General features: G+C 48.1%; 1 protein-coding gene across 1 annotated transcript in view; it reads right to left on the bottom strand.

Moving 5' to 3' along the window:
* The window catches only part of GAD2 (glutamate decarboxylase 2), a 66,613-nt gene extending 53,121 nt beyond the window's left edge, over positions 1-13,492 (bottom strand). The window contains exons 1-7 of the mRNA XM_065872754.1: positions 13,150-13,492; positions 12,467-12,526; positions 12,123-12,272; positions 10,833-11,066; positions 6,126-6,216; positions 5,476-5,588; positions 1,504-1,619 (exon numbers count right to left, since the gene is read on the bottom strand). Coding sequence (XP_065728826.1) covers positions 1,504-1,619; positions 5,476-5,588; positions 6,126-6,216; positions 10,833-11,066; positions 12,123-12,272; positions 12,467-12,526; positions 13,150-13,225 — 840 coding nt within the window. The 5' untranslated portion in view covers positions 13,226-13,492. The remainder of the gene's footprint in view (positions 1-1,503; positions 1,620-5,475; positions 5,589-6,125; positions 6,217-10,832; positions 11,067-12,122; positions 12,273-12,466; positions 12,527-13,149) is intronic.
* Between the last annotated feature and the right edge of the window lie 2,253 nt (positions 13,493-15,745).

The raw sequence follows: 15,745 nt of genomic DNA, 5'->3' as shown, positions 1-15,745 counted from the left end.
TGGGGGCGAGGGGACTGGAAGACCTGCTGCTGCTGGTTTTGAAGATGGAAGAAGTGGCCCTGACCCAAGGCAGGCAAGCAGCCTCTAGAAAATGGAAAGGCAAGGAAATGGATGCTCTCCTACGATATCCAGAAGGAACACAGCCCTGCCTGACCCACTGCAGATTTCTGACCTCCAGAACGGCAGGATAATGAATTCGTGTTGTTTTAAGCCGTGAAGTTTGTAGTAATTTGTTCCAGCAGCAATAGGAAAGTAAAACATCAGAGGCTGCTAAATTTGATGCCTATAAATCGAGGAAGGGCATTAAATTAAAATGCTATAACGTGACTGAAAGCAAGATGCTAAAGACGCTAAGGATAAATCATTCGTTTCCTTTAATTCCACGGCTAGTGGAGTGGTTGTGAATTGTATTCACTGACTTCCCATCGGTACTTGCCTTTTGTTTCCTTGTTATGAACACACACACACACACACACCACTTAAAATAGGAAAAAGAAAAGTTCTGCGGTAGATCTGAGTCCTTCCCCATCTCCCAGCTCCCCGGCCCTCAGAGGCTTTTCAATCTCTGAGGCAATTGTTTCCTAGACTCCAGGCTACCTTGAAGCAGATGTCCTGAAGGAACAATCTTAGGAATTCCACAGCAGGTGATGCTTACGAACACCTGTCAAGAACAGACTCTGGTTCCCCGCAGGTCACATGTGGCCGGACAGTTTAGCACCAAGACCTTGCTCAAACAGCTGCTCTGTGGCTTTGAACTTGTGTGCTGCATTGCCCTGGCACATGCGAGAAAGATGGTGGCTTGGCAGGCTAAAGCTGTTTGGCTTCATTTATGTGCACAGGATGGGCCATTTTTCCAGTGCCTAAGTGGTAGTAGGAACGACGGCATTAACTCTTTAAAGGCCATGGAAGGAATGTGAAGCACCATTCCCTGGAGCACCAAACTCTCAGCGTCCTGCCCGGACAGCAGCCTGGCAGTAGACAGGAGCCTGTGCTTGGCTGACACAGATCCGGCCCAGAGATGAGATACGACAGTCACTAGACCATTTCTCTACAGTGATGAAACCTCTGGTTAAGTCAGCCGCAAAAGTGTCTCAAGTAACCAAGAGGGTACAATACCTGATTAGAACTTTATAACAGAAAGACTGTCAACAGGATGCTTGGGAGTTTTGAGTTACGTAGGCACAGCATTGATGATGCAATGAGTTCACAGTTACTCTACCCTCTCTCCTCCCCCCATTGCCCCAGAATGTGACATTATTACAGAGAAGTAAGTAAAGGAATGAGGGGTAAAAGCATTCTGCTTTCTCTTTGAGCATTTTCTTGAATTTCAAAGACAAAGCAGCTCACCCCATTTTACCACCCAGCCGATCTCTCCCCTCATTCTCTCCCAAGAAGTATCTTCTGGAAAGAGAAACCATGGGGTAAAGTATTTCCAAATACCATCCCTTTAACCGAGGCTTTAAGGAATATAACCTTAAACTTGGAAAGAACGTTGACACCTACATGCTCAGACGTGAAGGCAATGAGCCTGGGGACCGCAGCCATCCCTTTCTCCTTGACCTCAGGGAACATCTTAAAGCGCGCAATCAGCATAGCGTACATGTTGGATATGGCGCCACCTAAAGGGCAGAGCAACAAGTTACCTCTTCTAGTCATTGTCAACGTCATCATTTCACATGCAAGCAACATTCCTTATTTCCATTGACCTAGAGTCCTCCTTGGACACAGGAGAATACCTTCTTACTGGCTGTCCTTTGAGTTGAATCCACAGACTCAAAGGCACTAGCTAAGAGGGTCCAGAGAAGGAGCATTTAGCCCAACTCTAGGGTGGATGCCAGCGCTCCACACCCAACTCTGTCACTGGGGGACTGCAGTTGACTCTGCTCTTGCTAGGAGCCCTTTGAAGAGGCTTTTAAGAACTTAAAAAGCGTTGCCTTCCTTCTCGGCTTGACAGTGTGGTCATTCTGCACTAGCCCTGTGATAAACTTATATCATGGAGAGGACATTTGGAGAGGACATTTCTTTTCATTTCAGCTCATGCAATGCCTTGCACTTGGACTGAGAAGTCAGTTGCTCTTAATGAGGTGGACTGTTAACAGTCCTTACAGGATGAGGATAAACATCCAAGCCCATCTCATCATATTCATCTGTTAATTCCCCCCAAATGGTTCTTCCCTCTCAATGACATCATTGAAATATAATTTTAATGCTTACAATTTCATCATTATAGGAAAGTACACAACAAAGGGAATTTGAAGTCCATACTGAATTACTCTTCATGTGTCATCCTAAGGTTGTCAAGGATTTCATACTATAAGATCTGTATCTTATAAGTAGAGTTTCATTTGACAAGCAAAGGAAAGTGAGCTTCTCCCCAGGATTGTTGGAAAGTTTAGGATTTTTGCTAACCAGGTAAAAGACAGATCATTGCGAATGCACATGGATATGCTGGTGTGGGAGCTGTGAGACCACGAGGCAGAGTGAAGACACAGCGAGCCCCCCCAACCCACAGGGGGAGGTGCCCGGGCTCTGCCATCACGTGAGTTCTCTGAGCTCCTTTCCCCTCTGGTGGCTGTGGAGGAGGGTTCTCTGTACCAAGCTGATGGCCCACGCAGGGCCATGACTCTGCCTTGTCTCTGCCCTGGGCTCTGATGCAAGCAGGCAACCTGGCAGAACAGCAGTAGTCACCCAGAGCCTGGCGTTGTCGTCAGTCAGAATGAGGGCAGTCCCTACCTCTTCCGGACCCCAGAGACACAGAACAACTAGAATCCAGGTCAAGCCTGCTCTGAGCAGGCCTGACCGTGCAGGATGCTGGTGGGCAAAGGATCAGCTTTTAAAGGAAGTTTCACTCTAGCTCATGGTTTCTCCATCCTGGCACTCAGGGGTATTTCAGGCTGGATAATTCCTTATGGTGGGGCTTCCCTGAGCATCCCTGGCCTCTACCCACCAGATGCCAGTAGGACTACATGCCCCCTGTCCCCAAATAAGTTGTGACAATCAAAAATTTCTCCAGAGACACTGCCAAATATCCCCTGGGGACAAAACAGCTCCCAGTTGAGAACCACTGCCCTAGTTCTTTTCAGAGAGGCTGGGGAGAAAGGAGAGAGGAAGAAAAAGGGGAAGACGGACATAGAGAGAGTGCACTTCCCAGGACAACTGTCCAGGGAGTCCCACTCTGCTTCCCACTCTTTGTCTCATGGCTCAGTCATTCTCCATCTAAAGGTTCAGCTGTCCGGAGAGGGATGAAGAGGCTCCTGGGTCTCTGGACAGAGCAGACTGCACTGTGTCACACAGGCAGGAGGACAGATGCATGAGCCCTAGGTGCTCTTCTCTCCCAGGAATCTCCCAGAGAAAGGGTGCAAAAGCAAGACCCTAAACATCCTGAAAATCCTGTTAGGTACGAAAAGGCTTGTGCAAGATTTCCCTGAGCGGTGACGTTCTCTAGTTCCCTCTGGGTCCCGACTGAGGGTTACATCCCGTAAACAGACTTCTTCTAGAAGTCTCAAAGGACTTTCCATGAAGCATGTCGCCTCTGGCTGTTACAGATGGAGGTGTAAGGACACTGGGCTGCGCTATATATTCAAGCACAGACCTAACTCTTCATGTCTAGTCCCAGGCAATGGAACTCTCAGGTCTCAGGCACATAGATATGTGATTTCCCTTATGTCCACCCCTTAAATCATAAGACCCTTTCCCCAGGAATAAGGCTGGATGCTACCCAGAAAGGCATCCATTAACAAGTAAGGATGCTATGACCCATCTCTCCTCTGTAACGCCTTGTAGAAAGCAGGGCAGAACTAGGTTGCTGATGACCTTTTCTTTTGTCCCCTTCTGATTTTGCAAGGTCTACATTACACTGTAGCCTGGCATCTACGGCTTCCACCTTGGGGTCAGAGCATGTGGGTCTTCAGGATCTAAGGAAGGAGCCTCAGGATCAAGTTCTAGTCTCTTCTACCTGATCATTCCCCACCATTGATGAGGGTGGCAGCCCTTAGTCCATATCTGGCTTAGCAGAACTGTCAAAGAGGAATCTTTCTCTGGCTGTGTATTCTCTGGGGCAGGTGGGTCCCAAGACCAGCCAGGTAAGTTAGGCCTGGCCCAACCCCCCTTAGCCACCTTTTCCGGGGCCACAGGAGCAGCCGTTCTCTTCCCACTCTTGGGAACCATTAAAAGAGAGCCCAAGGTGCTCCTGGTTGCCTCAGGACAGCTCAATCACACAACCGATCTTACAAGAGAGGGAAGAATAAAGGTAGAAACAACGTTGATCTCTGTACCCTACTTAGTTCCTCACGAAAAAACACCTTAAGAGCATCAGTTCCAGTTAATGATGACAAACTTCCCTCAACTGGGGATGGTTTTCCAAAGGAACACTAAATACTCAGTTCCCTACAAAATAAAGCTAGCTTCAAATTCATCACGGCTGGTGTTCAATGACTTTAAATTGAAAAAGGCAAATTTTCCCTTTCATTTAACTAACACATCTTCCTTCAGCACCTGAAAACATATGCTACAGCTTTAAAACCAGAAAATAAAATAGCCGATCTGAGCTTGTAGATAAAGCTGCTTCTTTTAAGACTCGGCCCTGAGGCCACTGTTACTCATCATCATTTCTTCCTTCTGCCTTCTCTTCACTTTCTCTCTCCCTCATCATCCCCTTGTCTTTGTAGATCTGCTGAAGAGGGATCCCGACTTGGCCTTTGCTCTGCCTGACACAATGGCTGGTGTGGCTCTGGCCTCCCCGGTGAGCCCTGGGGCAGTAACACCCATTCTGAAGACCCCTCTCTTGCCGCTGAGGAGGTGACAGTCTGCATGCCAGCTTTCCTTTCCACGGGTCAGTGACTCTCTCTCTTCCCACTGCCTTCCTAACTTTTATTTCATCTCCGCATCAAACCAAGGTCACACACACAGACCCAGGAACCAAAAACAGGACTTTCTGTCTCAGGTTGATTTTCTTGGCTGGAAGAGGTGTAAATAACGGAGCTGAGAATGCAATGGCTGGTGATAAAAGCAGGATGGGAAAGACTGGAAGATTGAATGACATCATAAAGAAGCAAAAGAATGAGAAACCTCTTGAAGAAATCGTCACCCTCTCTCTTAGCTCTAAGAAACTCCTCTTCACTGATGCTTGGGAGAGGGAATTCTCCTTATTCTATAATTCCCTTATTAGGAGTCTTTCCTCCTTTGTTCCACGTGATCCATATCCTATGCGTAGGATCACAGTAGAAGTACTGGGTTAATACCATTGCTGACTACGCTTTTTTCGAACACAAATAATTAATATTCAAGCGTGGTGTAGTTGGCTTGGAGGTGTGGTCAATGGTCACATGCACTTAATTACATTCCTTCTTTTGATCAGTATATAGCCTATTTAACCTAATGCAGAAACAGACTAGATATTTAATCATTTCTAGGTTCACAATAAGGCATGACATATCAGAAGAAAAAAACACAAAGAAAAGTTAAAATATCATATACCAGGAGAAAATATCCCGTCGCCAGAGCCCCCAGGCCAGCCAATGATTTCTCTCATTTTCTTTAGCGTGACATATTCCAAAAGCACAAATACTGGAGCAATTTCATAGGTGAACCTGAAACGTAGTAATGGCCGCATTTTATGTCCGTAACTCAAAGGAATAATTCATCATTACAGTATCTACAGAACAATTTCAATCTACAGAACAATTTACCGTTATAGCACTGGGCAGAGAGAAAAATGTTTTGCTCAGTTTTCTATATTCCTAAAGTCAAGAGCTTCAGTCATTGGCTTGATGAGCAAAGGGTCATTTATCACAGTGAATAAATATGTTGCAGAGCAACATTATAACGCTATCTAAAAGGCAACATCCGGTCCCACTGCTCTCTCATATGATACATAATTATAAATCCAACATGCCCCAAAATGTCCCTTTGGTGTTTAGAACATGGTGTATAACTTTGATTGCATGAAAGATATATCAGGACTATCTTTTAAGCTAAAGTAAACATCTATCCTCCTCTGAAGTTCGTCTCACTATTTTAGGGGCTACTTAATAAAAAGAGATTTTTCACATGCGAGGTAGAATAAAGATTATGGAATCTCATTAATAATTATCCTGGATTACACAGAAACACGTTTAGCTACTTACATGTTAGTGTTTGCTGTTGATGTCAGCCAGTCTGCTGCTAATCCAACCATATCCAGTCCTGTAGAAAGTTGATTGAAATACCTGGGATGCCCTGAATTAGACAGAACACCAGAATCAGGATGAATCCGATGAAAATAAATGCTTCCGAAACACATGATTTCTCTGCTAAAGAACCTTGAAAGATCCTTCAGTAATAGGAAATGCATACTCAGAAACCCATCTCTCTCTCTCTCTCTCTCTCTCTCTCTCTCTCTCTCTCTCTCTCTCTCTCACACACACACACACACACACACACACACACACACACACACATCCCAAAGGAGCATTTCCTTTAACAAGAGAAACTGTTTTGGGTTTTGATATTTCTTAAAACATACTCTAAAAATCTTCCTTTAAACATACCCTATAAAAAAAAATAATCGTGATTTGCAACGTGGACACTAGTTTATTTTCTAGCATTCTTTCAATATATTTGCAAACTCAAATGCCGGTGCAATCCAAAGCTATTCAAAGACAGGCGACTTCTTGTTTACACTTGTGCTGTTAAAAACTCCTTTTCCGTTGAAGTTGTCCTGGAAATCAGTCACGTACCATGACATCCGCCAGGCATGCTAACATCCATGGTAATATCAGTGACAAATGGCTGATGATCAGAAAAGACAAGGCAAAAATGAGAAAATAGGACACTCTGTTGAGTGGTTTGCCCTGGACTCAAAAGGTGATGACTGTCTAAAGATGATATGAACAGACCTAATTGTCAATTCTTTTCTGTCTGAATATTCTATCATAAACAACAGAGCTCCTTCGTAGTTGCAATTCAAAATAAAGCTAAATACAGTCAACGTCACTGTCTTGTCAACAAGATACAGGAAGGTATAGTCAATGGACTGATCAGTCTATTAGCCAGGCTTATCTAATTAACTCCTGGATTCCTCTAAAACTCTCTAAAGGGGTTGACACGCAAACACTCCTGAGGCTATTACTTAAAATGTGATTGTAAAGATCTCATTCGAATTCCACTTCCTTGTCTTGCCCCACACAAGCCTATCTATAAATCTGTGATTTGTTTAGCAGCAAAAATTTTGGAAGATTAACGATTATGGAAATAGCCTCTGAAGAAAAGGCGTATGCCACTTACTGGACGCCTGTCTGAAGCCTGGGGATGTGAGAGTCTCCCATGCCAGCACGGACAAAACAAGATAAAGGAAGGCAATGGGGAAAGCAGAGACAAAAGTCAACACAAAGCTGGTCTCGGGACCAGGACCAGAGCGTTTCTCTTATCAGCCTCGGGCATGTGGCCAGACCATGAGACCCCGAGAAGAGATAGGAGCTGGGAAAGAGCACATCTTAAAGAGACTGGGGTTTGGGCAGCTCTCGCTCGTTCTCCGGCATTGTTTTACCTCCCTTTGGCCCTGCACGGTGCCCTTCAAGCTTTTTGCTCTGATGCTGGCCCTGTCAGTCTGCGCATCCACAGAAAGGGAAACAGGCTTCCTGCTACTCCTCTCCGCCTCATTGCTCCCCATTTCATTAGCGCTCACAGCTGAAATCATAGCCCTCTTCTCCCTCCTGAGGCCCCTTCATCCCTCTTTCCCTAAGCCATTTCTTTGAAGCGAGGAAATTAATAAGGATTAGCAAATCTATCCATTAATCAACTCTCCCAACTCACATGCATTTTCTGGACAAATCTGGTATCTATGATCACACACTAACTCTATGGAAATGTTGGCATGAAAACCTCTGCATAAAATTGAGAGGGATCCCAAGATACGTCGTGTTGTGCCCCAGGTAATCAGAAGGTCAATTCACCCTGATGACTTCAGGAAACCGTGGAAAGAACTTTGATGCTTCCTTTGCTTGGCTTCCTTCTTCCATAAATTTTTGACCTTGGTCTATTTCACCTAAATCTCTCCTGCCTCAAAATCTGCATTCACTGATAACGCTGTGGAAACACGCAGGGAGATGCTTTGACAAATCACAACAACGTGTCCTCTTGATTTCTGCAGAAATATTATATTTGCTCGCTTCCCATGAACCTATAGGCTGCCGCCGAATCCAGGTAGGGTTCCCTGAGACCTGCCTGCCTGCTGTCCTAGCCGCTACTGCTGCTGCCCACCCCGCCGGCCCCATGTTGTGAGCCAGCACCCGGCCAAGGAGTTGGGTGGCCACGCGCTGCCGCCAGAGACAGCGAGTTTGAAACCAGAGATTAGAGCTGCTCCCGCCTCTGGGCCACTCCCCACAGATCAGCAAATGAGCCAGGAAGGACGCGCAGACTCTGTGAACAGCCAGCCGCAGGCAGCTCTGACCCTGGTGTCCGTTGGGAAGGGGCCCCAAGTTGGTCCAGGCTGCTCTCTCTGGACCCGCGACACACACCCAAGGATGGCCTGGTTTACTGATGCTTCAATGCCTTTGTCTCATGGCTGAGTTCAGTGATTGAAGACAAGATTAAGCCCTCCACCACCCCACCCCACCACTAGCAAACCCAACGACCCTAGCAAACTCTAATTATTCCAGAATTTTATCATTCTCTGCACTTCTCAGTTTTCTTTTGCAACATTCCTTACAGAGGTAATTTTAACAATGCATGAAGACTTCCCCCCTGCCCCTCACTTCTCTCTAAGCCTGGAGTCCAAGTGGAAATTAGGTTAAAGACTCTCAGTAGAAAGCAGATGATAACATGCAGTTTATAAAAGAATCTTCTGAGGGACATTAGCACACCTAATGGTACCAGTGATGGTAACTGCTTCACAGACCCTAAATAGTACTAGTTGTCAAATACAAGTTACAGCATGAAACCTATAAACTTGCCAGTCAAAAAGGAAGGTGACAGCTGTTAATTACTTGAAATGCTATTTGGGGTGGGGGGAAGGACCAGAAGACTACATATGTTATGAATAATATTGACACTGAATTAATATTGATATGCCTTGGTCAGAAATCCAGCTCAATCATACTTTTTCAGACCTTTAAATAAAATGCATTAGAGCTACACTGACCCACAGTTTCACAAGCATTATGGCAAAATCTAAGTGTTGAGTTGGCCCATCTTTTCCCGACACTAAATGGAACATTGACTGACAGAACTATTACTATCATTGACCTACAACTTCCATTATCTTAACTCTTTAAATTGCATTTCAGACACCACCAGCTTTTAAGGATGAAGACGTGAAACATTTTTATAGATTCTTTTTGGCTTGGTAACAATCAAAATAATAGGTAGCAATTTACTGTTAATGTATTTAAATATTAGGTTGGGGAATAGATCAAATACAAATGAACTAAAAGCATTGCTCAGGTTTGCACCTACAGGTACACGAAAATCTGGAAGAAAAACCATCTTTAGTACCTAGTACACACATCATGTGGACTCTCTGTGAATATAATTGAGAATGAAATCTAAGAAGTCTTCAAAATTCATATTCCATAGATTGAGTCTGATAGAAATCTCCGAGTTAAATTCTTTTCCCTATGTATCTAATTCTAAGCCTATACTTTCACAAAAGTGGATAATAATAGTACAGGAAATCAATTTCCTAAGGCTTCTATGCATATCTTTCCTCTCTGTTGGTAAAAAGGACATGCAAAAACAAAACAAAACAAAGGGCTAAAAGTCACACGGCAAACATTCTTAAAATCTGTCGTTGATTAGAATGATACTGACAATTCATGTAATTCAAAACTTGCAAAGAAAAAGATTAAGTTTCTAGGGAAATTAATATTTTGTGATATTTTACATATTTATTTGTTAGCAAATCTTTTTTAAGGCTAAAAATCAATTTAGAGCCACAAGATCTCCCCTCCCCCCAAATTCATTCACATTTATTTTTATTGCTTTAATGAAGTGTAGCGCCACCACGTATCAGGATGATTAGAGGCAAAGTAGAAAATGAAGGGGTAATCAAAACCTGGGGAGATGAAGAGCTGACTTTGTGTAGATAAAATAAAAGCTTATCCCTGGGGCTATAAAATGGATAGAGTGTGAAGAATACTATAAGAAAGCAATAAATACAAAATAGACTAAAAATGTTTGCCCTTAAGGATATCTGATTCTCCTCTATCCCTTTTTTCTTTGTCATATATACAGAACGGTTAGGAAGCATGAACATCCTTGTAGAACATGGCTGAATTGTTAAGCTAGTTTGTACTCTGTTTTCTTTTGTGTACATTTATTTAAAAATAGAGGAAACCTGGAGTTCACATCTGAAGCCTTGGTCATTTGAGACAATGCCAAAATATTATCCTGCTGCTTCAACCATTACACGGATGGTTTGTCCAATTTCTGATGCTTTCTACGCCAAGGAAATACCAGCACTGCACTGGTATGTGGGCTTTTGTTTGGAGCATGCCTTTTGCTCTTTCATTTCGAGATTCCCTTTCTTTCTCTATTTTCGGTCATTTCTACAGGCCTCTGTTGACAAATGGTTGCTTCTACATCAGTGGTTAATGTCCATGGTCAAATAGTGCAGTGTAGAATCTGATGATTTACACTTAGATAACGTTTCTGACGTTATCAACTTCACAAGCACGAACAGTAACAGCAAAGGGTGCTATTGATGTTAATCATTCTAATCATGACTATTTTCTTAAATGACAAAAATAACTTTGTAAATCTGAAATTATCACTAACTCCATAAAATGAAACATTTTTATAGAAAAATTAAAGCTTTAAAAGAAAAAAGGGCTTTATTATTTCTGATTGGACAATACCTGTTTTAATTGCATATTTTAGAGTTGTCTGGCAATGCATCAAAATTTCCTCCAAATTTTGTGGTTGGTCTGCCAATCCCCAGTTATATTCTTGAAGAAGCTCATTGGGGTAATGGAAGTCAATCACTTTGGTTGATCTATCGAAACTTTTCACCACATACTGAAGCAAAATGTCCATAACATCTTGCAGAAATGCCAAAGTGGGTCTTTCTCCATCACACGCTGGTAGCAGGTCTAAAGAATGGAATCAAAATGCCACATTTTAATTTTACAATGAAACTATCCAGGGCAAGTTTGTCAGCTGACAATTTCTCTTTGAACCGAGAGATTTTACGTTTTAAAAAAATCTTCTGGAAACGAGAGCATTTTCTTTAAAGAGGAGGGATTCTTCAAAGATGAAGGAATGAAAAAAATTCCGATTCCTCTCCCTACCCCAAATTATTTCTTGCATTTCAGTTCATAACTTGTTTGCTTACTTCCTTTCTTATTTCTTTTCTTTTTCTTTCTTTCTTTCTTTTTTTTAAGAGACTATGCCTCCATTCATTTGTTTCCCCAGCGTTCCCGCTAAATGTTATTTCTCAGTAAATCTTCTTAAATGATCACGGAAACACTTCAAGTCAGGAATGTTTGAGGAATGCCTTTGGGCATATCAGGCAAAGTGGATCATGCAATGTTAGGATCTCTGGCCTATTAAGAAAGCCCACTGTTTCCAAAGACAGCGTGTGTGTGTGTGTGTGTGTGTGTGTGTGTGTGTGTGTGTGTGTGCGCGCGCGCGCGCGCGCATGTTTGGGTGACCGCGTGTGTAAGCGCAAGGAAGTAAAACCGCGCGCAGGTCTCATGTGAATCGTTCTCCTGTGAAAATACAGCTACAAATTACTCTTGCGATATAAAGACCTAGAAAGTCTCAGAAATTTTGAACTGGAAACTGCGTCCCACCTGAGGCCTCAGCGGCACCGAGGAACGGACCTGGAGCCTGGGCGCGCGCGGGCGCCTCGGCCACCGCAGACCCGAGGGCGGCGCCCGGCGGAGAGCGCCGCGGCCCCGGAGCTCCCTTGGAACGCGGGCGCCCAGCGCCCGGCGCCCAGCGCCCAGCAGAGGCCGGGGTCGGGGTCGGACCGAGGGGGGCAGGCCCAGCCTTTCTCGCTGTCGCCTTAAGGTTCTCCTAAGGCCCGCTTCCGCCCTCCACTCGACGCCCCGGCTCAGGCTCCCGGCGCGGGGTCCCTCCTGGCCGCGGTGGGCGGGGCAGGGCGAGGGGCAGAAGCTCCCGGCGGCCCCGCAAGGCGCCTTTACCTGTTGCGTGTAGAAACGCGTAGTTGATCCCCGCTTTGGGGCAGCTGCAGGGCTTCTGGTTGCAGGCGCAGGCGGCCTTGCGGGAGGCGGCACTCGGGGGCTGGATTCCGCCGCTCTCTGCCGGCTTCTCGGCGTCCCCGTAGAGCAGGGCTGGGCAAGGACACGGAGCGCGGACCTCAGTCAGCCGCCGCCGGCCCGGCTCCCAGCACCCCGCCCGTCCCCGGCCAAAAATCAAGAATCTCCGACCCTCGATGGGATGCGGAGGTGAGAAGGTGCCTTTGCCCCCCGCGGGCTCCGAGGCGCCTGGCCACGTCAGCCTCCCTCCCCCGGGCACCGGCACTCACCGCACAGCTTGTTTCCGATGCCGCCCGTGAACCTCTGAGCCACCTGACACCAGGCCCTCGCTGCAAGGAAAGACAGGCAGGAGGAGGGCGAGGCCGTAAGAAAAGAGCAGAAAGACGTGTGAAATTTCGTTCTTTGTGAACGATGTCAACGTCAACGGGGTCCGGGAAAGGCTGCCTGCGGCCCCGCACAGCGGGCAGGTGCGGGAGGCGCGCGGGAGGTGCCACTCAGTTAGGGCAAAGTCCCCTTCCTGCCTCGCTTGGGCGAGTTCTCCTAGACACCGAGGCTGTCCATTTCCTCACAGGCTCTCCTTCCAGGCAGAGAATTCTCCCCCCTTTCCAGTTTTTCTTTTCCCCACCGCCACTCCGTCCCTCTCCAGGGTCCAGACACGACGATGGCGGCAGTGCCCCAGGCCCGCGAGTTCGGTGTCCAGGAGACGCCGCCGTGTTTTGGGGGCTCTCCCAGACTTCAGCGGAAAGGGCCAGGGATTCTCTGGGCATCTTCCCAGGGGATAAGAGCCTGTGGGGGGTTTGGTCTCTTGGGTCATCAGGGACACACCCCGAGGACAGGGCTAAGCGTCCGAAGTTTCCCACTGCAAGTGGAAAAACCTCTTTCAATCTTCCCCAGCCCCGCAAACCCCAGTCCACCCGCAAAGCTCGCCTCCTGCAGGTCCCGGTTCTCCTACCTGTGCCAGGGTTCTCGGGATCCCCGGAACCATCTTCAGATGCGAAGGACCAAAACCCGGAGCCGGGAGATGCCATCGGCTCTGCGAGGCTGGAGCAGGACGCCTCTGAATGCGAACTGTCGGCGAGCTGCCCTCCGATCCGCCCTGCACGCGCGCGTGCGTGTGTGTGTGTGAGTGTGCGTGTGTGTGTGTGGCGGGATGAGGACACCGCGCGGGCACCGGCGCGGCCGCCCCGCAGAGGGTGAGTGTCACACAGGGACAGGAAACGTGCGTGTCTGCGGGTGCGTGCGCGCGTGTGTGTGTGTGTGCTGGGATTAGAGCTTAGAGACGTGGCAACGCTCTGAAAGCTCTGGGGGTTGAACAGAGAAGGCAGTTGCGGGGTCCTCACAGCCAGGAGATGAGAAAGCCCGGAGCGCCGGAGCGATTTTGAAGGAGAGGGAGCCCAATAGGGAAGGATAAGGGGACGGCGGAAGAAAAAGCGGCAGAGGGAGGGAGCTGAACCGTGAGAGTGCGAGGCAGACAGTGCGCCAGAGCTGGAGTCAGAGTGAGTGGGTGGCAGGCGTGCGTGAGGCGTGATGGTGCCGGCTGCCCCCGCGGGCCCGGGTGCGCTGTCCGGAATGCTCACGCGGCCGTGCCTCAGCAGGGGTAGACCAGAGACCTTGGCGAGGCGGGAAGGGTGGTCGAGACAGTCTTCTATTTGCCTCGATTGGTGTATTGTTTGAGGTCTGGCTCCCGCTGCGGGGAAGGAGGCGCGATTCCCGCGCCGCCTTCCTCCAAGAGGGTGCTGAGGTCGCTGTGACCCCGGGACCCCTGGCGACTGGGCCAGAATCGGAATCGGGAGCGGTTCGCGAGCCTGGGGAAGGGACGGTGGGGGAAGGGCATCTATGCACTGATGGGCTCAATTCAGCTCCTTAGTGGAGCCTGATGCCTGCCTACTGAGCCGCGCAGTCCCCGGGGGCGCACCATTCCGAGCTTCGGAGCGCGTGGTCGCAGAACCCACCGTCCAGGTTCTGACTGACGGCTGGGGAGAAAAACTGCTGATTGAGGCAATTAAAATCCATGCTGGAATCTATCACCAAGGACCTCAGCCTGGGTAGAGAAATGAACGGACACTTCTTGGAAGGGGACTGGAAGAGAGCTAGAGCCGGCTGGGTTGACGGCCGATGGGGGGAAGGGATCAGGTCATTTGGTGACCTTGGCCTGCGGAGGCGCGCAAGGGCCCGCTGCTTACGCGTCACGGGAATCGGTGTGTGCGTGGGAAGCGTGCACCGAGTTTCCAGTAAGCAATCTGAGCTGTCCAAAGGCGGAAAGAAGGCATGGCCTGCTGGGCCCTCGTTTTAGAGGGCCTCAAATCAATGACCACCCGATCCCCCAAGGGAATCTTCACGATAGGGTGGGGTGGGGAGAAACGGGAGTTTCGCTATTTCTGAGGCTTGGTGGTAAGGGGTTTCTGCTTTCCTGAGAAAGTCATAATCTCTCCTCTCTTACATTTTCCTTTCTCTACAAGCTGTTAAACAAAGGGAGGGCGCCTTGACAATTTGGGGCCCGTTGAGCTCGCGTTGCTTTCCCTTGGCAGTTAAGATCAGTGTCAAGTTTGCCTTGCAGCTCCTGGGCGCGCAGAGAGAGGGTGAGGATGACCGTGGCTGGGAAAGTGCTGCGTCCGGCCTCCCGCGGAGCATTCCTCAGCGTGCTGCTCCCCTTGGGCAAGCGCTTCTCATTTCCACTGTGTTCACAGGACTTTCTTTCTCTGCTCTCAGAACCACGTTACCAAAGCTGCTGCTAAAGCAGTGACCCACGGATCCTCAGTCTTGGCTACCACCCCTCGACCCACACTTAGGAAGGGCATCATGGGTCCCGGGGACCATGGGCCACGGGGCACGTGCCCGAACCTGGAGGATCCGTAGGATCTGCACCGTGGCCTCCGGACCTTGAGCCCAGGAGTGGGAGCGGGGAAGGGCGCTGGACGGGTCCGGCCTTAGGCCTGGCGCAGAGCCTGCCGTGCCGATAAGCCTGCGTCAAGCTGTGGCCGCGCGGTTGGCAGGAACCCTGGCCTGCGTCCCACCCCTGTTTCCGGCGATCCGGGCTCCAGTGCTCCAGTGGATACAGGCGACAACTCCAGGGGGGTAAGGGCTTCGTGGGCTGGCCATCCGCGCCGCTGGCAGAGCAGCTCCACGGCTGCTGCTCCAGCGGCGCTGATGCGAGCCGGAGAGACCCGTCCTTTGTTTAAACACACACCAAATCCTGCACACATTTCGCTTCGAGTCAGCAAGGCTGGAGTTGCCGAACTTTTCTGCTATGAATGAGTGGTCAAAAACCAAAAGGTTCTTTAAAACAAGTATTTAACACACACACAAAGCCGCTAAGAAAGAAACGGATTAAAATACGAGAAAGGTAGAAATCACAAAGCCCGAATTTAATAGATTTTTTTAACGCGATGACTTTAAATCCTACTGTTTAAACCGCATTAAATCCCGCAACTCCAGGGTATTTTGAATCTAATGGTGGTATTTACGATTCTTATTTAACACACCCTCTTCAGATACACGCGGTGTCTGATTTGTCTTTCCTCAAGGCAGGCCCAGCCTAGACGAAAATT

Source organism: Phocoena phocoena, chromosome 2, assembly GCF_963924675.1.
Source record: "Phocoena phocoena chromosome 2, mPhoPho1.1, whole genome shotgun sequence".
Taxonomy (NCBI): Eukaryota; Metazoa; Chordata; class Mammalia; order Artiodactyla; family Phocoenidae; genus Phocoena; species Phocoena phocoena.
The sequence above is the reverse complement of the archived record's forward strand: the minus strand, read 5'-3'. Positions and strand labels throughout refer to the sequence as shown.